The 21,096-nt window shown below is 47.1% G+C and overlaps 10 protein-coding genes across 10 annotated transcripts; 5 read left to right on the top strand and 5 right to left on the bottom strand.

Moving 5' to 3' along the window:
- Window positions 1–79: 79 nt before the first annotated feature.
- On the bottom strand, window positions 80–2,574 carry LY89DRAFT_688153 (putative T-complex protein 1 subunit epsilon). Its single transcript, XM_018215651.1, has 5 exons — window positions 2,426–2,574; window positions 2,347–2,364; window positions 2,242–2,290; window positions 1,075–2,191; window positions 80–1,026 (listed from the first exon to the last, which is right to left on the bottom strand). The coding sequence occupies exons 1-5, from the start codon at window positions 2,433–2,435 to the stop codon at window positions 577–579; spliced, it is 1,644 nt and encodes a 547-aa protein (XP_018066822.1). The 5' UTR covers window positions 2,436–2,574; the 3' UTR covers window positions 80–576.
- Window positions 2,575–2,711: 137 nt separating this feature from the next.
- On the top strand, window positions 2,712–5,020 carry LY89DRAFT_785820 (MFS transporter). The gene is made up of 8 exons (XM_018222925.1): window positions 2,712–3,090; window positions 3,138–3,404; window positions 3,456–3,573; window positions 3,625–3,634; window positions 3,686–3,726; window positions 3,776–4,138; window positions 4,191–4,656; window positions 4,702–5,020. The coding sequence occupies exons 1-8, from the start codon at window positions 3,007–3,009 to the stop codon at window positions 4,871–4,873; spliced, it is 1,521 nt and encodes a 506-aa protein (XP_018066821.1). The 5' UTR covers window positions 2,712–3,006; the 3' UTR covers window positions 4,874–5,020.
- A 1,016-nt stretch (window positions 5,021–6,036) lies between these two features.
- Window positions 6,037–7,890, bottom strand: LY89DRAFT_208064 (uncharacterized protein). Its single transcript, XM_018205839.1, has 3 exons — window positions 7,467–7,890; window positions 6,230–7,414; window positions 6,037–6,172 (listed from the first exon to the last, which is right to left on the bottom strand). Exons 1-3 carry the CDS (start codon window positions 7,666–7,668, stop codon window positions 6,132–6,134), a joined length of 1,428 nt encoding a protein of 475 aa, XP_018066820.1. The 5' UTR covers window positions 7,669–7,890; the 3' UTR covers window positions 6,037–6,131.
- Window positions 7,891–8,982: 1,092 nt separating this feature from the next.
- On the top strand, window positions 8,983–11,433 carry LY89DRAFT_208058 (uncharacterized protein). The gene is made up of 5 exons (XM_018205838.1): window positions 8,983–9,467; window positions 9,514–9,764; window positions 9,824–9,944; window positions 9,993–10,244; window positions 10,291–11,433. Exons 1-5 carry the CDS (start codon window positions 9,358–9,360, stop codon window positions 11,291–11,293), a joined length of 1,737 nt encoding a protein of 578 aa, XP_018066819.1. The 5' UTR covers window positions 8,983–9,357; the 3' UTR covers window positions 11,294–11,433.
- On the bottom strand, window positions 11,339–13,785 carry LY89DRAFT_688150 (HET-domain-containing protein). The gene is made up of 2 exons (XM_018215650.1): window positions 13,255–13,785; window positions 11,339–13,185 (listed from the first exon to the last, which is right to left on the bottom strand). The coding sequence occupies exons 1-2, from the start codon at window positions 13,691–13,693 to the stop codon at window positions 11,573–11,575; spliced, it is 2,052 nt and encodes a 683-aa protein (XP_018066818.1). The 5' UTR covers window positions 13,694–13,785; the 3' UTR covers window positions 11,339–11,572.
- Window positions 13,786–13,980: 195 nt separating this feature from the next.
- LY89DRAFT_688149 (uncharacterized protein) lies at window positions 13,981–15,302 on the top strand. The gene has a single exon (XM_018215649.1). It carries the CDS (start codon window positions 14,095–14,097, stop codon window positions 15,274–15,276), a length of 1,182 nt encoding a protein of 393 aa, XP_018066817.1. The 5' UTR covers window positions 13,981–14,094; the 3' UTR covers window positions 15,277–15,302.
- An 817-nt stretch (window positions 15,303–16,119) lies between these two features.
- On the bottom strand, window positions 16,120–17,951 carry LY89DRAFT_738248 (HET-domain-containing protein; the record flags this gene model as incomplete). The annotated part of the gene is made up of 2 exons (XM_018220351.1): window positions 16,120–17,759; window positions 17,810–17,951. The coding sequence occupies 2 exons, from the start codon at window positions 17,949–17,951 to the stop codon at window positions 16,120–16,122; spliced, it is 1,782 nt and encodes a 593-aa protein (XP_018066816.1).
- Window positions 17,952–18,496: 545 nt separating this feature from the next.
- On the top strand, window positions 18,497–19,286 carry LY89DRAFT_688148 (uncharacterized protein). The gene has a single exon (XM_018215648.1). The coding sequence runs from the start codon at window positions 18,742–18,744 to the stop codon at window positions 19,219–19,221; it is 480 nt and encodes a 159-aa protein (XP_018066815.1). The 5' UTR covers window positions 18,497–18,741; the 3' UTR covers window positions 19,222–19,286.
- LY89DRAFT_208026 (uncharacterized protein) lies at window positions 19,284–20,481 on the bottom strand. Its single transcript, XM_018205837.1, has 2 exons — window positions 19,891–20,481; window positions 19,284–19,759 (listed from the first exon to the last, which is right to left on the bottom strand). Exons 1-2 carry the CDS (start codon window positions 20,350–20,352, stop codon window positions 19,346–19,348), a joined length of 876 nt encoding a protein of 291 aa, XP_018066814.1. The 5' UTR covers window positions 20,353–20,481; the 3' UTR covers window positions 19,284–19,345.
- A 38-nt stretch (window positions 20,482–20,519) lies between these two features.
- LY89DRAFT_688147 (uncharacterized protein) lies at window positions 20,520–21,043 on the top strand. The gene is made up of 4 exons (XM_018215647.1): window positions 20,520–20,730; window positions 20,788–20,856; window positions 20,908–20,935; window positions 20,989–21,043. Exons 1-3 carry the CDS (start codon window positions 20,565–20,567, stop codon window positions 20,910–20,912), a joined length of 240 nt encoding a protein of 79 aa, XP_018066813.1. The 5' UTR covers window positions 20,520–20,564; the 3' UTR covers window positions 20,913–20,935; window positions 20,989–21,043.
- The last annotated feature ends 53 nt before the right edge of the window (window positions 21,044–21,096 follow it).

The raw sequence follows: 21,096 nt of genomic DNA, 5'->3' as shown, positions 1-21,096 counted from the left end.
TAGTCGTCACAATAGTAAATCTGAACAATGTTAAGCACAGCCTGATGTGACAATAGCAAGAAATTACGCTAAAAGAGCACCCGCTACAGAATTTTATTCTTGACTAGTGCCGTTATGACATCAGTGGTCCTAGAGTCAGCATTTTGCTGCACCATGCCAAAGTTGAACATGTCGCATTTTGGAACATATTTTTGCAAATAGTTTGAGGAGATAAGCACGATCATGGGGCAAGTTTACTTGAAGTTGAATGCCTTCAGCCTTGCCACCTCAATCTCGAAATGACCAACAATGCAATCACGCTAGGACATAAAAACAAGGAGACATACAGAGTGCAGCCAGAGTGCAGCCAGCTTCCAGATCACAAGTACATCGTCGCAAATCAAACAAGTTGCTTTACACAGGGCAATGTAGCATCGACGGGCAAGATTGAAATTGGTTGGAACCAAGTCCTGCTCCACACTCGCAACATAAGAACATGCTTCAGCATCACCTCACAGCCAGGCAATATATGCCGGATTCGACATTTTCGAGATTATTCTAATGGACGTCTGTCAACTACAATAGTACAAATCGCCCTTAGAATTCGTTCTCGTCGCCTGCTATGATGACATTATTAACCTTCAACACCATACGACATAATTGAGTAGCCAGCATCAACTGCTGTCTCTTCCCAATTAGAGGATCAATGACGAAAGCATCCCTCATATCATTGCTGCCAGTCTGCATGCAATCAACACCTAATCTCGAGTTCTTCTCCGTAACTTGTCTACTCTTGATACTAGCAAGAGTCTCAATTGGCGACAGACCGGAGTTCTCTGCAAGTGCCATGGGTACGGCGTCAAGCGCATCAGCGAAGGCTCGCATAGCATATTGCTCCAAGCCTGGAGACTTGACGGCTGCATCCTCGACAGCCAGGGAGCATGCAATTTCAGCAGCTCCGCCACCATAAACAACACGATTATCTCTAACCAGGTTTCGAACAACGCAAAGGGCATCGTGGAGGGATCTCTTGGCCTCATCGATGATCTAGCAAAGTTAGCTTCTGTATAGCACACAGTATGAACGTTAGCTTACCATCTTGTTGCTACCTCTCACAAAGATGGTGACTGCTCTGGTATTTGCGCACTCTTCGATCACCAGCATCTTCTCTCTTGTCGTTCCGAAGCTCATCTCTCGCACAACTCCGGCCTTTCCAAGCTTTGCAGCTGACAAGTCCTCGAACCTTGGCACTATTCTTCCGTTGGTGGCAATAGCGATCAGCTCAATTTCAGGACCTCCAACCCATCTCACAGCAGGTAACTTGTTCTGTAGTAACAAGTGGTTTGCCTCATCATCGAATCCCCACTGACAAATGACAAGATTCGCACCAGTATCCTTGATTTGTTGTATCATCTCAGCGAACTTGTCCTTTTCGTAGTTCTGTAACTTCTTGAACTCCTCCACGGTTGTGATATCCAACTTATGCTTCGTCTTTGGCTTCGGTGGCTCGAACGCACATGTGAGAATTGCAATCTTGGCATCGCGAACTTCGGAGGGCATTTGGGGGTGGGAGAAATCTTTGTCGACGATGACACCTTGTACCAGTAGAGAATCCTCGAGTGACCCACCAACCTTGCCATCAACCTTGATCAAGTCGAAGTCGACATCTTTGCGCTCAAGATCGGCCACAGATAGAATAGCATCAACAGCAATGTTGGCAAATTGATCATGAGCCTTCGAGACGATCTTGCTTCCTAAACTCGTTCTCGCAACTTTGACTAAATTTGTTCTTTGTGTCTTGGTGAACTCGATAGTATCGGCGATCTTGTCCAACTCCGCAACAGCAATATCACAAGCCTGATCGTAACCATCTGCTATTCTGATGGGGTGAATTCCCTTGTCGATAAGTTCTGCTGCCTGCTCTAATAAAGCTCCTGCAAGAACCACGACACCAGTTGTTCCATCACCAATCTCGTCATCCTGCGATTTCGAGAGCTCAACCAGAAGCTTTGCAACATGGTTGGAAATCTCCATCTGTCCCAGAATCGTAGCCCCATCGTTCGTTACAGTGATATCGCCATCGGGAGAAATGAGGATTTTATCGAGGCCTCGGGGGCCTAAAGAGGTCTTGACGATATTGGCTACTGTTCTTGCGGCGATGATATGTGACTTGACTGCATCAGTACCATGTTGTCTCTTTTTCTTGCCTTGACTAAGGAAATTATTAGAAGATATTTGTCAAGTAGGATCAGATGTTCGTACTCTCGGACAACGATGAATGGTCTGCCTTGCTCGTCCTTGATGACAGAGGCTATAAAGCGTTGTTAGCATTTGCAGATGGTGATAGGGAAAGGATCCTCTGTATACCTTGTGACATATCAATATCTGAAGAGCGGCAAGTCAGCAAGAGCTCGTTGACGGCTGCAAGATTCGAGGTGGAACGTACTCATGGCCATATTTGCAGCAGGCACAGCCTATGAAGACTGTAAAGACTATCGGGAGAGATCTAGTAGGTATCAAAACAAACTTGAAAGAAGTTCTGCAGCTTGTCACAGCTTCTTGGTCGAAGAACGCGTTTCAATGTTGCAAGTCGCGTTGAGCAAGCTCTGAAAGTTTTAATGAGTACCGTAGAAATTAGGCATCAACGCAGCACACTAGCGCGAGAGGCACGTGATGCCTCTTCCTTGCTTTTGAGGACTTCAACTCTCTTAGACCCCAGGAGTACCAGCACACATTAGCTGCATAGCCAAGTCGGCAAACCTTCCATAGGAATACTGTGTCTTCAAGACCGAGTTCTTGACTCGAGCCGTTTGACACAATCTTATCCCCGTCAGGACATCTCTAGCTCGAATGTGGGGTGTGGGGTAAGGAGATCTTCGCTCCTCAAGTGAGGAGATGGTCACCGTTAATGCCGTCTGGCAGTAGTTCGCCATCTAGTATATCAAGCCTTTGCCCTGTAGATCATGATGACCCATTCTCAGTATCTTTTTTTCCGAGTTCATTTTTATTTCAACGATTATCAAGATCATGGGATTTTTACCAGAACTTCGAGGGAGATCCCTCTATGCACTGATGAAGTTCATCTGCGGATGTTCATTCATGATGTATGGTGTAAGTCTAGCCCTAATCCCTCACTCTTCCTGTCTAACCAAGTCCAGTATGACGCGGGTGTCCTAGGAGGGGTTTTACTTCACAAGCCGTTCTTGGATGCCATTGGAAACCCAACAGGCGTTTACATCATTCCTATGATATCATCTTCATATAGTCTTGCAGCATGTGTAACTTCCTTCTTCGTTGCATTCGTTGCCTTCAAGATAGGCAGAAGAGGGACTATTATACTCGGCTGTGTGGTTGCTGTCATTGGAAGTGTTATCCAAAGCAGTTCTTACAGCGTTGCACAACTCATTGTTGGAAGGATATGTACTGTAAGTCTCACGTATACGTATTTGGAGATTTGACGAGATACTGATTATTAGGGGTTCGCAATCGGTTGCATCTCAAGCGCTGTTCCTACGTATCTGGCGGAGACCGGCATAGAGATTGGAGACCGAGGGCCTGCCAACGCTCTTAACGCTATCATGCTGATATCTGGAGGTACGTCTGCTTCTTGATAGCAAACACCAAAAGACTAACATCTATATCTAGTTCCAATTGCGTGGGTCCAGCTCGATCTCCTTGTTTAATTCCTAGCTGATTCAGTCACAAGATATTGGATTGACTATGGCTTTACCAAGATGAACAATCAAGGTGTGAGCATGGGTTAAAAATGCCTTTCTTCTAGCTAACACTGGCACAGCGTCTTGGCGAATACCAATCGTGTTCCAATGCATCTTCGCAATTATCTCCGGTGTCTGCATGTTCTTCCTTCCAGACACACCTCGCTGGTACTATGCCCGCAACCGTCTCGAAGAAGGCGACGCTGTCCTCGCCCGCTTGAACGACCTCCCCGTATCATCGCCTGAAGTCCAACAAACAAGACAAGAAATCATGCTCGCCATTGAGGCAGAGCTAGAAGCCACTGCAAGCCTACACTGGAAGCAATTCCTGACCATGGGGATTACCGATCGTACGCCAATGAAGATCGTTCGGAGGCTTTGCATATGTTTCTGGCTGCCCATGATTAGGGAGTGGATGGGCAGTAGTTTGATGGCATACTATAGTACGTAGACTTTTCCTCCGCCCGGGTCTTTCACGGCATTAACACCACTCAGGCTCTGTCATTCTCTCAAGCATCGGCGCTCGCCCATCACTTGTCTCCCTCCTTTCCGGAATCCTCAACATCTTTTTTGCGCTTGGCTGCGTCCCCCTCTACTTTACAATCGAGCGCGTCGGACGCCGTTCCGTGCTCCTCTACGGTGCCATGACTATGACGATCCTAATAACCGTCTTCACGGTCCTCGTCGCTGTTCCTCCCTCGCCCTCAATACAATGGGCGTCCATCGGCGTAATCTTCATATTTCTCTTCGTGTTCGGATACGCATGGCAAGGTTGCGTGTGGCTATACTGCAGTGAAATCGCACCGTTGGAGTATAGGCATATAGGCGGAGCTGCAACAGCGACGGGAGAATGGCTCATGACGTTTCTCACTGTGTTTGCGGGGCCGATTGGGCTTGCTGATGTGGGGTGGAAGTTTTGGATTTGGGTTGTGAGTGGCAATATTGTTGCTGTGGTGTTTGTGTAAGTCCTTCACCGTCTTGTTGAATTCAGCGCTGATGGTCATAGGTTCTTCCTCTGCCCTGAGACTGGAGGCAAGACGCTGGAGCAGGTTGATTTCTTGTTCACGAATCAGAAACTTGCTTTCAAGAGCTTGGATGTTGGAGATGTGGAAGAGCATGGACATGGCCGTGGGGAAGGGGAGAAGGATGAAAATGTGGAAGTTGAACATATCAATTGAGAGTCACTGGAAGCCGCACCAACTCTAAGAGCTTTGAAAGTCGGGACGTGGAAGACCTGACATTTCAATTGTCAAGTATAAAGACCAAAACAGACTTTCTGATCAGTATAATCATTCTTGGATGTTCAGACATGATTTATTTTCTCCCAATTGTTACAACACTTATTCTTGTTGTCAACAACTATCTTATTGTCAATAACTATCATATTATCAATAATTGTCTTACTGTCAACACTTAATTTACTGTTAACCGCTCACCACCCTGCTTATCACCTCCACCACAACAAACACTTCTCATCACCTTCCCAAACACTACAAGCAACGCTCCTGTTGAACCGGGCCGAGCCGGGCCGAGCTACTCTTTCGGCACGCCCATGGAACATAAGCTTCGATGCCAGTAGCTGAAGAAAGTTTTTGGTCTAACGCTTTTAGGTATATATAGCCGGGGAGAAGTTGAGACGGACAGGAAAAGGTAGACCGAATTGTAATTCACTTTTCATGGAGGGTGAATCTGGGGAAATTGGTAGAGATGGGTAGCAATTTGAAGGTGAATCGTTACGTTTTGCTTTGGACGAACTGTGAATTGGAAAGGTGAATAGAGCTTGTGTTGAGTGTAGACGATATATTGTAAGGATACTTGATACTGTGGATGTGAGTGTTTAAAGCCTGGAATTGTGTGGCTTGAAGATGAGTATTTCTAGGTACTGAGTTGCTAGTAAACATTTTTGATGTTCTAAGAAATGGGAATGTGTGTCGAATGCAAAAGATACACGTGATAATGCTTGATAGTGCGGATTTGAGTGTTTCAAGTCTGTAATTGTGCGGCTACACAATGTGTACCTCAAGCTGATAAGTTGTCATTATATGTTTTGAATAGTCCCGGAAGTGAGAATGTTTGAACTAGAGTGAATCAATCTGAATACTAAAATAGTCAATAAGAAATATAATTACTCTAAGTATCGAAATGTTAGGGCAAAATATCTGGCCGGGCAAAAGTTATCTGAAAGAGCAAAGTGTTTGAACTTGAGCACGTACTTGATGAAGTGAAGAGTGATCAGTAAAGGCAGAGAGATCGAGGGCAGCACAGACTTTGGTAAAGCCAGAAGTATTGATCAGAGGAGAGTACTTGACAAAGGAAAGATAATCGAGTCGATAAATCAATAGAGTTTTGTCATATGAAGTCTATCTTTGTACATTCTATCTTCCTCTCGCATATTATATTTGTGTACTCCTACCCTTCATATCATAGCTAAGCCTCTTAAGTCGAGCCGGAGTTATCGGCACAAGAGAAGGCACTCCCTATCATCATAATTAGCTTGACCGCCTCCATCAGTCATTGGAGTAAGGAAGACTCACCAATCTCCTTATCAGCATAAGCATTAATAATCAACTGCACAGTCCCGTAAGTTCCTCCCACACATAGGAAAAGTCCCAGCAGGGGCAAGAAGCAATGAGCGTAATAGATCAACTTCTGTCCCAAATGTCCCTTCCTGTAAGAGCCATGATCGTAAAGCCACAAGAAGCCTGGCAAGGCAATTGCTAGTGGAGCAAAGCAGATCGATCCGGTCAGCGCGAGTAGGTAGTTGAAGATCGGAATAGCTTCCGCGAGGATGAACGAGATGGATGCAAGGCCGCATGTGCAAGAGAGCCAAGTGATCCAGTGAACAGCAGTGTTTTTTTGTAGGTGGGGAGAATTGCGGAGGATACGGACGAAGAGGTACTTGGCTGCGACGTGGAGATATAGGCATGCTGAGACAATCAGGCCGATGAGACCAATTCCGTACGAGACTTTCTTGATCGTTGGACCGGCAGAGCCAAGAGAGGGAGAAGCCACCCATTGGCCACACCATTTGTACACAATAAGAGAGAACGACAAGTAGGCAGCATTGACGATGGCCATGCATACAAATAGAGCCTTGTTATAATCCCTTGGGTTTCGCATCTCTGAGATGACAGGCAAGAAGGCGGAGGTTCCAGCTGAGGACACGAAGATGGTCGCCGATGCTGTGATGCCAGCGATGAACGTTGGATGGGCGATGACATAGTATCCAAGCTCGTAGTCGCCCGTCTGAGGAGCAGCTGCTGGACGGTCCAAGGTTGTGACTGCAACGACGACAATGAATACTGCTATGAAGATGCTGGTAAATCCAGCCCATGTGAGCCATCCGATTTGATGAAACTTTCGAACGGACGCTGTAGCTGCTATCACGACAGTGGCGATGAGTGACCACCAAACCGTGCAAGCGGCATGAGTTGAAAGTGCATTGAGACCAATGGAAACTCCAAGAATGCCTGAACCCGCGCAAAGAATGTAAGCGATGAGAAAGAGAGCTCCAACCAATTCTCGAAGGACGGTACCACCAAGCACGGCGGCCATGTCAGCAATGGAATGGCATCCTGGATGGGCATTTCGAAAGTTCCCTTGAACCATCGCAGTGTAGGTGTTCAGAGCACCCCAACCAATGACAGAAAGAGCACCACCAACAGCTCCCAATGAGTACATAGCTGTGGGAATGCTCAGAACACCGGTAGCAAAAATGACTAGAGATTTGTCAGCTGTGTGTATCACATTGCTCGGCCACCGAAGTCGTACCCTTCAGGAAGATGACAGAAGCTCGTGGCCATCCAACAGTTCGGAAATCCACTCCATCGTGTGTCTTTTTGAAAACCTCATTTTCTTCCAATGGATCCTCGACATCTGGGTAGTAGGGCTCTACAACACCTCTCCCACTCTCGGGATGAGCTTTCTCATCATCCGAGCTGGTGTTCTTGATGGACGCTGCTCTGAGAGACATGATGTTCAAGGATTGACGTCGATGTTAGAGATGAATACCAAAGAACATGCAGCAGAGCAAGAAGAGCAGACGACCAGAGATATAAAAATGAATAGTCAGGAGAGAAACATTCAGAGATACGAACAAGGGCTAGGAACGAACTCCGGGCTCTCGCCCAGATAAGGTCTTTAAACACTCATAGAACTGACTTTCCAAAAAGTAACAAAATAGATGATGTAAGAGATAAGGTTTGCTTCGGCAGGTAAGACGGGGTAGAGTATTCTGGCCAACATTGTCAAGGTTCCTGAGTGGTCCCCTCAATTCGACTGATGCTACGAACTCATCATGGTCGCATTCTTATCAAAAGTTGCAAGGGGAACCTCTGTTATCAGGCGCGTCGAAGCTCCAAAGGCATGGCAATTGCCCGTCTAGCGGAGATCCGATGGCCATGGTGCAAGAGTAGCAATGATTGACCTCAAAAGTGGGGAGGTCGAATCCCAACTGAACTCATGCACCTCGCACGATTCAGGAAACGGCATGCAATGGAGGATGTTCCACGTTCTTGGGAAAGTTTTCTTCCCGACCGGATGGAGTCTATTTGATCTAGAAGATCGATGTCTTGTGCATGGACAGATCAAGAATGTGGTTTCATGAAGTGTCGTGCAGCAAAAGTTTTGAATGCCCGTGCTTAGTCATCGAGTTGCCCGATCAATTTGACTATTCATGCACCACCAGCACCTTTCTGCTGTATGCATCCGAATATCAACTCTATCAGTTTTCGAACTCGGAAGTCTGGGGTTAAACTCAATATGCTGGGAGGCTCTCACGTTGCAGGTCGTGACGAAGTCGCACGAGATTCTTTCGCCGGGACAATCTGATTCTCTGAATCTCCAGTGGCGAAAAGATACACACACAACTGAAATCGATGCTCGGAGAACTGGCCCTTTCCTTTGGTTCTGAACCGTGAAGTCTTCCTCCTAGCTGATACCCATACAGAACTCATCCAGGAGGCTTCAAGAGAACAACATTCGGGCTCGAGTTGCATCAAACATATCTGCAACCATGCGAAGTCTGCGGTTGGTGCTTCCGCCGCAGCGACAAACGAAAGACGATCAAAGTAACTCGTTCACCCTCTGTCTATTGCAGAATGAGGAGGAATTCCCGTTGGTTTGGTAGTAAGCTGGACGCATGCCTTGGACCCGTGTCTCCAGTCAAGAGCGCCAGAATGTCAGCCGCAGCGGGAGCATCCGTTGTTTTTTACCTGCGTTGGGAACGGGGATTGCGATCAAGTGATCTGTTTCCCTTCCATCAAATGTATAAATGGCAGTTGAGAACTTCTGAGTGTCCTGCCCGGTGAATCTGTTCCCCACTTCATTAATTAACGTCAAATATTCTGCTCAAACACGCGCGCCAAGCCGGAAATATGGTCTGAACTCAACATCCAGAAAGCTTGGCTGGCTAGCAAGCCATATGAAACCCGGCATTTCTCATCGTCTTGCGCAAAAGTTCCCACCAGTATCCGCACCATAACTGCTAGCTGACCAGATGATTGAGGGCGAATGCGTTCTTTTGTCTCTTTCTTCTACCTATATGTTTCTCTCTTTTAGAATGTTGCGCAGCTGCATCACTTGAAATATTTTTTTCGAGGAGCGAATTGATTTTGCTTTGTGGAACAAGGATTCATTGCTGTTTTCAGGGCCAACATTCAAAATGATGCTCCCATGGCTTGACGACCCGGTGATGCTTCACTCTTCACGAGCAGACACTTGCAAACTTACCGCAGCACAATGTGAATACAGAAGCGGCTATTGGAGATACTGGTAAGACCAAATATTTTCCGGCATGCTCGCAACTAACTTGCTCCAGGTACCAAGCCGATCATGTCTACGGCCATGCAACAGTCTACTTTATGTGTGCGGTCATTGGCGTCTTTATGATTAGCAACATAATTTCCAAAGTCTCAAAACGTTCCGCTTCTGGAAATTCAATAGTGCAGCGAGGGTTGGCAGCAACAAGGTTACTTGCCTATAAAACTTTTCACGTTCGCGGGCTGGGATGGTATTCTCCTCCCCTGGGTGTTATTCTACTGGGACTTTGCGGAGTGATATACTTCTTCTGTGAGTGCCAATGCCGGAGAGATGAGGTACAAGTAACAAGTTCTGATTCTCACATCTAGCTCTGACATTGGGTCCCAAACCATACTACTGGCCAAACACAAAGACGCTCTCTTATGGAGGCTCGCCACCTATTGCGACCAGAAGTGGTTGGATGGCTCTCGGACTGTTGCCTTTTGTGATGTGAGTACATAAGACCAAAATTCAGCATCAAAAGCTCACCAAGACAAGGCTTTTGTCTCAGAAGACGAATTATATCACGCTTCTAACAGGAATCTCTCACGAAAAGCTACAGGTATACCATCGCTGGACTAGCTGGACTATGTTCGTACTGGCACTTGTACACACATTCCCCTTCATCGTCGTACACATCCAAAAAGGAGATATGGTCATGCAGTGGGACGTGGAAGTTACGTATTGGACTGGTGTAGCGGCCATCATTACTCAAGCATGGCTCAACATAATGTCCATTGGGCCCATTAGGTAGCTGATCTTATCATCTGTCTCAATAATTGACTAACATGGACAGAAACCGCTACTATGAATTCTTCAAAGCTACCCATTATCTTGCCATTGGCTTCTTTATTTTCTTTTTCTTCATCCACTGCGATTTCCGCCTCACATCCTGGGATTACTTTATCGCAGCCCTCTCGCTCTACGCCTTCACACTCATCGTCTCCTTCCTCCGCACCTCGATACAATCCCTCGACCTCCACGCCCTATTCCTCACCTTGCCTGATGGGACACTAAAGATCACGATTCCAACGAAAGTGTGCTGGGCGCCAGGCCAACATGTCTTCCTCCGCTTCTGGGCTCTGGGTTTACATGCCTATACCACACATCCATTTACGATTTGCAGTCTGCCCGATAGTGGTGAGATGGTGTTTTACATGAAGCCTCAAGGTGGCTTCACGGCTAGGTTGAAGAGCCTAGTACAGAGTCAAAAGGGTTGGATGCCCATGAGTGTCGATGGACCGTACGGAGACACAGATACAGCGTCTACGCTCGCTTCCCACGAGAAACCTCTAATAATTGCTGGAGGCTCAGGTGTGGGCTACTTACTTGGTGTTCTACGAGGTGTCCTGAAAGAGGCTGGAAGAGCGAAGGATATCAAAGCCATCATCGCAGTCCGGCACTCCTCCTCCGCGTCCTGGATCCTGGAGACCGTCGAATCGATACTCTCTGAAACAAAGTCCGGCGTCAGTGTCGAGCTTCACATCACAGATTCCGTGCCTGTTGAGCCATCTTCTTCATCTGACGACATTGAAAAAGTAGCAAGCAGGACGAGCTTACCGATCTCTTCATCTCATGCCGGGATCACGATCATACAAGGCCAAGGAAGACCGGATCTGAAGGAATTAATCAGGGGAGTGACGAGTGAGGGCAGTGGGAGCGTAGGCGTGGCGGCTTGTGGACCGAGTGGGATGATGAGCGATGTGGGGAATTCGTGCGCGGAAGCGCAGGGTAGGATATTGAGGGGTGGGAAGGGGCCGAGGAGTGTCTGGTTGCATACTGAGGCTTTCTCTTGGTAGTTGTAGGTGAGAATTATAGTGCTTTGAGATTGTTCATTCTCTGTTCTTGAGTGAGCGTCAAACTGGTGTATTGGGTGTGGTTCAAGTGGACGGCATCTTGTCTGTGTATCTTATTTTAATCGCAAAAGTCGACAACCATCATATATCTGACATCCTCTGGGTTTGGATTTAAAGAGACAGTTGACGCGCCTAAAAGGGGAAAAAAGAAAAGCTCTTGCACCTGCGCTGGTACGAGCCTAGTGTCTCCATAGACAAAACTAAAACGCCACGTTGTGTCGCTCAAACAATTGTGATATCCTGGAAAGCGAGATCATCAAAACCCATATCCAAATCAGCTTGAAAGAAGCCAATACGTCTGAATGTTTCGTCGTCAACTGGGAGAAGAACTAGACCGTAAGGCCCCTTCAAAGGCTCGACACCGTTCCAGAAGAAGCCTGTCGAGTCTCCGATTTGCAGAGCAAAAGCCGTAATCATTCTGCCCGAACCAAGCTGATCGTCTCGAGCATCAGGGAAGAATATTGCGTTCCCTGCAATGCCATTCACGTTCTGTACTTCAATATTACTGCTGCTGTAATCTAGTTGTATCCCTTCCTTCAGACGACCCCTCAGCTTCAATTCCCCAGAAGAGACTGCCCCGAATTCTTGAAGTGGAGATTTCAGGGTGATATCGTACGCTAATATCGTTGCATTAGTATTGTATGATGCAGTGTTTGTAGATTCATAGTAAAATATGGAGCCATCAACTGAGGCCCATGACCATGAGGGCGCTCGTGGAGAAAGGGGCCGGAACTCGGGCTGACCGTCCCATGGTCTCCACCAACAAAGAGCAAAGGGCATTTCATGCCTCCATAGACCAGCAACGTATGCCCTTGGGAGCGGCTGAATCTCCGAAGTTTGTTCCTGGAGGAGGGCTTGGTGGTGTTTCGACAGAGCGCCGCTTTGAACGCAATACGCCTGTGCTACCGCCGATATAGCAGTTAACTTGTCATCGGGACAGCTGAGCTTTCTCTCCGTGTAACGTGCAATAATATTTTCCCAGCTGTTGAGTATGGAGTTTTCCTGGCCGACTTTCTGTTCCTTAGACCATGCCGGTTGACTTCGCTCAATTGCCTCGCTTGTGCCTATCTTTTCTCGTGCTTTGCACTTCCAAACTATGTGAAAGGTGCAAAAGTGCAGCAAACGAGGTGAAAGTATTTGCTCTTGCATAGTCCACGCTCTTGAGTCTATTGCTCGAGTGTTTGGCCAATTGAAATCTTCACAGGACTCAGACAGCTTCAAAGTAACCAATCCCGATGCTCCTTTCGAAGAAAGATATGGTAGCTCTACCCACGAGAGTGATATTGCCTCATGGGTTTCTTTTCTTGTCTTCAGGAAGCCATCCTCGCTACTCTTCGCTGATGCTGCTGATATCGTAAGATATGCCATCGAATAAATTTGAGGCATCGCTGCAATCTCCCTAGCTTTATCCATCTCGTCGTCTTGAATGATACAAAGTCTGTCCACCCAGAGGTACCTGAGGCCTAGTTGTCGTGTGCACATGACCGCATCTTTCAGCGTTTTTGGGAGTAAGGAGAACTGGATTCCCTCAATCCAGTCTGTCAACATATCACTAGTCAACTTCATGGAATCATTATTGCCCCAACAATATGATAAAGCCAAATATCGCATATTATCTTTGGCAATGATTATGTGAACGTTGTCGTCCTCGGAAGTTCCAACATCAACCAATCGAGAAGGGCCAGGTCCACTCTCTAAAAGGCTGTGCGACTGGATAGTACATTCTGGATGGAGATCGCATTCTCGCAGAGACTCTTGAACGAATGTAAAGGTGGTTTCTGAGGCAACATACGGGTATCGTGGCTTTTGTTTGACCAATTCTGCTGCTGGATCCTCTGAACGAACCAGTTATTCTTATGATTGAAAGGTTATGATTTTTAAATACATTTCTTGTTATTACATACCTGGTTCAGAGCAAAGCTCGTATGTGAATTTGTCAATTGATCCAAAGCAAACTTGCCCATCTTTTGACTCATTGGCCCATTCCCATAGCCAAGATATGGCGCATGTGTAAGGTGGATCTTCATTTATAGCATCAAATATGCTAGGTTTGATCTCGAAATGCAGGAGAATCTTTCGATCAGGCTGGTTATCGGTGAACCATTGCACGTTAGGTGGAGGGTCTTCAAAGAAATCCTCTTCTAGATATCTCGCAATACGTTGGAAAAGAACACAGCTGCTCTCGCTAGCGTCTAAGACTTCTCTTAAGCTGAATTCGAAACTATTTATGAATGACTTGAATGGTGCGTCGTCCAAAATTGAAGCGGGAGGTGCAATAACGATTCTCTGGCAATGATGACATGACTGCCGCGAGCGAGAAAGGTCGTTGTAGGATATGTCCATTTATTTTATCAAAAATTTGTTCAGTCTTCGTGTGTTCCAGTTGACTCATTGAGGGAGTGCAGACTAGAAAGGAATTGAATAGAAGCCATTAGGTTGCCACGCTGTATGTGAGATGACTGCCTGCCGTGTGTGGGTAGCGCCTTGCAGAAAGCCTCACTTCAGCCCCTCGGCACCGCCAGCATCATTTTTCGCTTCACTCTCATTGCCAAACCAAAGGTAGCAAATCTCACTACAACCCGTTGTCTATCATCTTTACCACTGTTGCCTATCGAAATAATTCTTCTTTTCACTATAGTAAATAATGTGAACTTGTAAAGGCACTCTATCTCTACTTCCGTATCTCAAGGCTGCGGCTTAACCTTGCCGACGGTCCGCAACTCGCAACTCCAACCTCATCAACGATGGTATCACAGCAAACAAACACCGTCTCTTGGCAAAGCGCATTCCTCGGTCTCGTGCCCCTAGCACTAAACGCCATGACCCAACCCTCGACTCTCGACGCCAAGCTCCCAGAGTCCAGCATCCTTTTCGCGGCTCGGAGCTCACCATTCGTATGCGTCGCCGACGCTGTAGAAGTGTTGATTGAACTCTGCATCCATACGTACCAACGACGAAAGCTCCGCGAAGCTGCAAAACTGGTCAATTGGCGACGTGCACGTTTCCGCTTGGGCGTTGAATTATCTTCGCTCGAGGAAAGCGCAGCTGAGAAGCATCCGAGGTCGTTTCTTATCTTCTTTATTGCCACGCTCCTTCAAGCTGTCAAAATATTGGGTCTTGAGGGCCTGTTTTGGACTAAAGTCTGGGCTGGATGTTATATCTGCTCGTATGTTGTGCTGGCCGGGCTACAGTTCCTCGCACCGGGGGGCTGGCGAGATGATCCTCCCCCTAGGAACGCCACTGGAGATACGTCCTCCACTGGAGGGAATACCATCACGAGCGTAGTTCAACTTGTGTGGATGAGGTTTGCGCTGGGGGTCCACATTTGGGTTGCAAGTGGCGCGCTTTACCATGTCGTATACGCACCTATCGCAAGATTATCGCGCACCTCCAGCTTGGGGTACGGCCTTTCCCTCTTGATCGGCTTGATTCCTGCAGTAAGTATTGCTTCTAGCGGCATCTTACTGTTGTGGGCTATGTTGGACTTTTTCTTTCAATTACTGGAGCATGTTCGCCCTAGACCGCCGGCCTTCGAACGGATGCTCTCTATTCTGCGTGACCTAGGAAGCGGAAAGTTGCTAAATATACGTTGGACTGTCATCTTCTTCGCATGGTTCTCTATCTTAGTAGGACAATTGATAAAGTTCTTCGGGTGGGCAAGGTACGGTGAAGAGAACGTTTCCTCACTTGGGTACGGAGGTGGTTTTCTTATGCTCTGCTGCGGAGTTTTACTCTTCTTTCTTCACATTTCGTCTACCGTTTTGAAGAGAGTCCACTCTCTCCGCTGGCTGATGCCGGAGCCTGACGTCCCGCGAATGGTCCTTGTGTTTCCATTTTTGAACTTTCTTGTAGCTTTCTTGTATTATCGCTTTGCGTACGATCCCCACGGAACATATAAGCCGGCTTGGACAGAGAACTTGGGATAAAGAATGTGGAAAGATTTGTATCAACTATGATGTTCTGTACAAAGGAAATCTATTGGGAGGCTCACGTTATTCATGAATTTCATATGCTGCTCAAGATATATTAAGTGTTGAATGTGTAGCAAAGACGATTCTCATGGCTTAGGGTGTTTCGCTGGATAGTAAGCTTGGTAACATATCCTCGTTCCATTTGCCTTCAAAGCATGGAACTCCAGAAGGTCTCAGGCAAATATTTCCAGCTTTGAGATGTTCTTTGGTAGATAGCATGACACATAACCTCAGGAGCCATTCTAAGTCTCCTAAATCCTAAGCAAGCTCTATTAGGCAACTTGAATGTAGTACTCGCATGGTGCGATGTTGGGTTGCCTGTTAGACAGCCCTAAGGTCGCACCTTCTTTGTTTGCCAAAGTTGCCAAAATTGGCAAGTAGCCTCACCTCACCTAAGTTTTCATATTTATGCATTTCCTCTCCATTTCATTTTCTTTCCTTATACTCTTTCTCTCCCAGCCTTTCAAATCAATCTCTCATCATTTCGTCCCCGATATGATCGATTGTTGACTCCGGCCGAATACAAAACACAAGAGAATCATCGACCACCAACCAACCTCCCACAACAGCTATCCCTGATGGTATCTGACGAGCAGAGAGGGCAGACTTGCTGTTATCGGAGACGACTGCCGAGAGTGCCCGATCGACATTGGCAATTTATAAATTGCAAAATGCGTGGTGCTGAACGGAATTAAATGTTCGACAATGGAATCTACTGATTAAGAGGCTTGTTGAGATGCATTTTGGTGGGTTATAAGATTCCCTGAGCATGGTCATCCCTCCACAGATCTCTCCAGCTTATACAATACTAATCCTATAGAACGGAAGACCTAAGGTCGGGTCAACACCCAGTGCTTCTTCATATTCATCACTCCTCAGCGAATCGCGACGCATCAGATTGAAGTACTGCAACCATTTATCTCCCTTATAGCCATCGTAAGCACGAAAAAACCCACTTCGCCGATACCGTCCGGGTACTGCTTCATCTCGCTCAAGCACGATGCCCGTATCCACCCTCCGAATTTCACCAACCCTGATCAACAAGCAGAATACAGTTTGACCTTCAGTATACTTCCCATGATCAGGATATACATCTGCCACGCTGTTTCCTAGCAACCATTCAAAGCTGTGGTGGTACCCATTATCGTATGGTCGGATAGTTGTCTTCACTAACGGACCTTCGAGACGAAGAAATGCACCTGGCTCAATGTTTCCAAACGGGTCAGCGCCTTGCAATGTTGCATGCATTTCCAGAATTCGCACAGTAATCGTGATCTGACCCTCGTCGTACTCGTGGGGGACTTCGATCCAAGTTCTTCTATTTACGGCGGCCCAGGACCACGAAGGAAAGCCGGTGTTCGGAGGCATCATCTCAGGCTGGTCCAGATCAATGTGCCAAGTCAGCTGTTCAGCTAAGTTCTCTTTCCACAGGCCCGCAATATAGTCGTCTCCGTTGCCAACCAACTTCCTCGCAATACTGGATATAGCGACAAGCTTGTCTGTCTTTGGTCTCGATAATGCGCACTCGGAGTATCGAAAAGCAAGTTTCTCCCATAATTCGAAACGTTGGAACTTCTCAGAGCCGGCTCTCAGGATGTTCTGTCGCACCGAGTAAACATCCAGACCTGACCGGTTGCTTATGCCTTTGTTGTCTGGTACTCCGTAAGGGAATGTTTCGGATGCTTCCAACTCAAGACATTTCCACCAGATCTGTTTTGCAAAGTGAAGTGCCCTGGGAGCCAAGACCATTTCCTGGAGTACCCAAGCTCGCTTGTGAAGCGGACCATCCCAAGTCTCATCCGAACCTTTGAAGCTACAACAAAAGTACACTTGGCTTGACCTACCACGCCACCGGGCTTTGATCTTGCAGGAGCGAAAGGCAGTCTGCGGTCTCTTCACGAAACAGCCATCTCGTGCATCCTTGGCTACAGCTGCGGCTATGTTGCAATGGGAGTTCTGATATATGTCGCCCATGATGGCTGCTTGTTCCTGCCAGTCCTCGTCGGAATCCTGGATAATGCAGAGGCTGTCAATCCAGACGTACTTTACACCGATCTGCGAAGCAATCAACATTGTATCTTGAAAGGTTTTGGGCACGCTTTCCCATGGTATCGAATCTAAGAATCCTTCAGAATTTGAAGAGGTCAGAGTCAAAGGTTGGTAGTCTCCCCAACAGTGGGAGAGAGTCATGTATTTGGTATCTCTTGGAAGGCTGTTCGTGAGAATGAGTCTGGGCTTGAGTTCTGGTCCAGATCTAGATCCTATTTCGAGCAAGCGTGCTGGCAAGACCCTGGTCTCCAGTGGGGCCAAAGAACGTTTGCAATAAGTATGAGTCTCATTGCAAGTGCGAATCCACAAGTTTGCAAGCTCATTACTCCTCTCAGTGCTGTTGGATGATCTGTAAGAAAGCAGCTCTTTGATTGGTGAAGATGGAATTGCTTTTGATTTGTCAGCTGGCAGAGCCCTAAATCGAGAATTTTGAGCATACCGTCGAATGGTTTAAGTAGAACTGCAATAGTCAAGTACGGTTTCTCTATAACTGTGGGTGTGGGATAGTAGTATTCGAAGGTAATCCCTTCCCCAACATTACTTTTCCAGAAGCCATAGTTCGTGCTCTCTGAACCATACATCGCTTCCCGATCCTCGACTGTCAGGTCGTGCCAGCGAATGGAGCAGAGCTGACAGTCTCCTCGCTCTGCGGAATCTCGCAGCTCTTCAATAATCTGTGGGAAAGAATGCGTTGCCTTGATTCCGACAGGCTTCTCCCTTTGTTTGCCACGGAAGATGCTCGCACATGCCTGGCAAAGGGGTGACAGGTTTTCTGACCGATTTTGGCTGCTTTGTGGAGGCCGAAATGAACTTAAAAGTCCAAGCATCGAGCCTGCTTAAGCTCTTGAGGAATTCTGAAGATGGATCATGTAGCACGTCTGTACAGATGAGGCTGTGTTTCAGTGTGCGAACGTTAACCGCGAGCCTAAGGCTCCGCCAAATGAGGTCGTGGGGGTCACCATCCCGCACCTCGCTATTCCTTAAGCTGAGGGAAGCATCCTTCGGTGCCTGAGGCAACGGTAACCCCTCTAATGGTCCACTAAGTTCGCTGTAAGCGAAGCCCTGGAAAAGGGATGTTCTGAACGTCAGCTTAATTGACAAACCTACAAACGTACTCCTGTAAGCCCCTCCCTGACCTCTGATGCTTGTGCCGTTGCAGGCTGATAATCCGGCACTTCGACCTGCATAATGCCAAACGTATAACCTTCCTAATATAGTAAGCAACCGTAGCGAGGTTACCTGCATCTGGGGATCTACGCGGGATCCTTAAAAGCTTGGCCTCATCCCGCTGTCTCCATACACTTTCACAAACAAGCACGCTATCAAGATTTGTATCTTTCATCTTCCACGAATTCGTACCTTATTCTTGCTATGGCGTCCCAGCAGTTTTTCCTTAAAACCGCTCCTTTTCCAGGCGAAGAACCTTCCAAATATACGAACCTCTATCTCCGCCATTTCGGTTCCGGAATGGACTCGATCGTCCTCACTCCCGGACAACCCAAGTATATCAAAGGCCATATGGAAGGAAAACGCATCGCGTTCACCAGTGCTTCTCACGAAGGTCGGAAATGGGGTCTGGAGCTTCGCAAGGACGGAGAGCAGCATGCTGGGTGGGAGAAGGTGGAGATCGTCGAGCGTGAAGGGAGCGATGGTCTGCTGTTCACTACAGGAGAGGAAGGGGAGGTGTTGGAATATGAAGAAGAAGAACTTGCTGGGGAGAAAGTTTGGAAGGGGTGGATGGTCTGCGATTGGGCGCACGGGTATCCTCAGTTGTTTTGGGTCACGCATAAACTGAGCGGCGAGTTGCCCCCTTTCTGCCACCGAGTACAGATTGTTCGAGAGATGCTTTGAATTCAAAGATATCTTTGTTTGAGAGTTATGTTACTACATTTGATGATTCCATATTCTTTCTATTCTGAGAATTTGCGTCCATCCATTGATCTGTCTTTATAACTACTCTGCCTTGACATATATTCTAGCAAGTAGGATACTGCACCGTCGCCCTCGTCACGATCGCATCCAGAGGAACAACCGTATGATATCGTTCCATCCATCTCACCGCCTCTTTATCCCTATTTTGTAAAGACATAGCGCAGTGATTGGTATGATTGATACTTGCGAGTTTCCCTTGCACCTTCCCGCCTCTCTCCACGGCTCGATGGACCAGCTTCGCCGCAAAGATGCAGTGCATAGAATGGTACCTCCTGTCCGTCCACATCAATTCAAGATGGTCTCCCACTTGATCGTCGGGGATCACGCTCAGCATGTTGGACTCTGGAACTTCTGTGTCTGCTCGAGAACTGTGGTAGAAGGTCCACGGACCTAGCGCTTCGAATTCTTGGACCAATTCGGCGTCATAGCAGTCTGGGTGTTCCCATGCGAAGTTCATCTAGAACTTTAGAGTTAGACTCGTTCCTTATTTCTCGTGGTTAATCATTATATCAAAAGGATGATTGAAATGTGCGCCGATTTCATGCCCAGATATCGAAAACTCGGGGTCATTGACTGAAATAAACTCACGACATCCCATATGCAACCAAGAGCACGAGCTTCATCAGCATTTTCCCCACAAGTAAAAGGCCCTGTCTTCTGTAGACCAAAAGCCGTATGTCCCAAGTCCGCAACGGCTTCCGTCCCCGGAGCACAATGCGATTCTGCAGCAGGATAAATATGCGTAACAACGCTGCTCAAAATGAGCCCCACCACGATCAGAATGAGAAAAGTAGCGACGAGGATCCCAAGACAGAACCCCAGCCCGATAATCTTCAACCGGAGCGTTCGTCGATCACGAGGGAAATTGAATACTAGGGAATCTTGCTGTGTTGCTTCGTCGTCTTGTTGTCCGGTGAGGGGTTCGTATTTTTGTGGTAGTGCGCCCATTGTCTCTGCTGCTTTGGTGAAGAGGGCCATGTTGTGATGATACGAGAATTTAGTCGTTTCAGTAGAGTTAGAGCACAAGATGAATTGCCTGGGAGGAAACATGAGAGTGGGACGGGTTATGGGGTCCGAGTAGTGTGGTGGTTGATATTCCGGACTTAACTTCGGAGGGAGAGATGCTGCATCTCTATTGGTCAGACGTGTACATCCGATTAATTCTCAGGAAAGAATTCCATTTAGCAGTGCAAAAAGAATTAGATCTTGAGTGTATTATTTTCCAAATCCCCATCTGAACAATTTTAATAGTGCCAAAAACGATGTTTGGAGAGGAAGATTCAGCTTTATGGGGCCCGCCACAGGCCCTGTTGGAAAAGAAGCGTGGAGGAGGGCGGTCGATGAGACTTGCTTTTCTTTGTTTGATTCTCTGGATGGCATCTTCGGCCTCATTTGGAGGCTTGATAGCTTTGTGGGGTTTGAATAGTGGTTAGTCTTTGTCATCGAGTTGAATGTGGTTAAGCTGGGCTAATGGTTTATTTCAAGTCAATATGAACAGAGAAAGTTGTGGGGATAGCGCACTGGCGATGACTTTCTGGGATCCTTTGATCGCCAGTGAGTTTTGTTTCTGTAAACTTCAACGCTTTCTTGCTAATTGCAGTCCAGAATGATGGCTAGGCAGATGAATTGCCAGGTATGCGAATCTTATTTTAACTCCAGCATCACTGATGAGCAAATGTTAAGTAGGCAATGGATAATTAGACGATTGCATTGGAAACATTTGAAGTGTATGAAATTCGACAACTTGAGATTCGAGGCTCACTTTCTGTTACTGGAGTGTTCTGGAGTTTTGGA

The sequence above is a fragment of the Mollisia scopiformis genome (genome assembly GCF_001500285.1).
Source record: "Mollisia scopiformis unplaced genomic scaffold LY89scaffold_21, whole genome shotgun sequence".
In the NCBI taxonomy this organism is placed as follows: domain Eukaryota; kingdom Fungi; phylum Ascomycota; class Leotiomycetes; order Helotiales; family Mollisiaceae; genus Mollisia; species Mollisia scopiformis.
The sequence above is the reverse complement of the archived record's forward strand: the minus strand, read 5'-3'. Positions and strand labels throughout refer to the sequence as shown.

Bases quoted from the DNA above. Each gene is read 5' to 3' on its own strand.
- LY89DRAFT_688153 (XM_018215651.1), bottom strand. The intron at 2,192-2,241 runs GTACGAACATCT...TAATTTCCTTAG, and splicing joins CCATTCATCGTTGTCCGAGA to TCAAGGCAAGAAAAAGAGAC. The intron at 1,027-1,074 runs GTAAGCTAACGT...TAACTTTGCTAG, and splicing joins TGAGAGGTAGCAACAAGATG to ATCATCGATGAGGCCAAGAG.
- LY89DRAFT_785820 (XM_018222925.1), top strand. From the start codon at position 3,007: ATGGGATTTTTACCAGAACTTCGAGGGAGATCCCTCTATGCACTGATG. The intron at 3,727-3,775 runs GTGTGAGCATGG...ACACTGGCACAG, and splicing joins TACCAAGATGAACAATCAAG to CGTCTTGGCGAATACCAATC. The intron at 4,139-4,190 runs GTACGTAGACTT...AACACCACTCAG, and splicing joins TAGTTTGATGGCATACTATA to GCTCTGTCATTCTCTCAAGC.
- LY89DRAFT_208064 (XM_018205839.1), bottom strand. From the start codon at position 7,668: ATGTCTCTCAGAGCAGCGTCCATCAAGAACACCAGCTCGGATGATGAG. The intron at 7,415-7,466 runs GTACGACTTCGG...ACAAATCTCTAG, and splicing joins TTCTGTCATCTTCCTGAAGG to TCATTTTTGCTACCGGTGTT. The intron at 6,173-6,229 runs GTGAGTCTTCCT...TTATGATGATAG, and splicing joins TTATGCTGATAAGGAGATTG to GGAGTGCCTTCTCTTGTGCC.
- LY89DRAFT_208058 (XM_018205838.1), top strand. From the start codon at position 9,358: ATGATGCTCCCATGGCTTGACGACCCGGTGATGCTTCACTCTTCACGA. The intron at 9,945-9,992 runs GTGAGTACATAA...CACCAAGACAAG, and splicing joins GGACTGTTGCCTTTTGTGAT to GCTTTTGTCTCAGAAGACGA. The intron at 10,245-10,290 runs GTAGCTGATCTT...TAACATGGACAG, and splicing joins ATGTCCATTGGGCCCATTAG to AAACCGCTACTATGAATTCT.
- LY89DRAFT_688150 (XM_018215650.1), bottom strand. From the start codon at position 13,693: ATGGACATATCCTACAACGACCTTTCTCGCTCGCGGCAGTCATGTCAT. The intron at 13,186-13,254 runs GTATGTAATAAC...TGGTTCGTTCAG, and splicing joins CGAGCTTTGCTCTGAACCAG to AGGATCCAGCAGCAGAATTG.
- LY89DRAFT_688149 (XM_018215649.1), top strand. From the start codon at position 14,095: ATGGTATCACAGCAAACAAACACCGTCTCTTGGCAAAGCGCATTCCTC.
- LY89DRAFT_688148 (XM_018215648.1), top strand. From the start codon at position 18,742: ATGGCGTCCCAGCAGTTTTTCCTTAAAACCGCTCCTTTTCCAGGCGAA.
- LY89DRAFT_208026 (XM_018205837.1), bottom strand. From the start codon at position 20,352: ATGTTTCCTCCCAGGCAATTCATCTTGTGCTCTAACTCTACTGAAACG. The intron at 19,760-19,890 runs GTGAGTTTATTT...CTAAAGTTCTAG, and splicing joins TTGGTTGCATATGGGATGTC to ATGAACTTCGCATGGGAACA.
- LY89DRAFT_688147 (XM_018215647.1), top strand. From the start codon at position 20,565: ATGTTTGGAGAGGAAGATTCAGCTTTATGGGGCCCGCCACAGGCCCTG. The intron at 20,731-20,787 runs GTTAGTCTTTGT...GTTTATTTCAAG, and splicing joins TTTGTGGGGTTTGAATAGTG to TCAATATGAACAGAGAAAGT.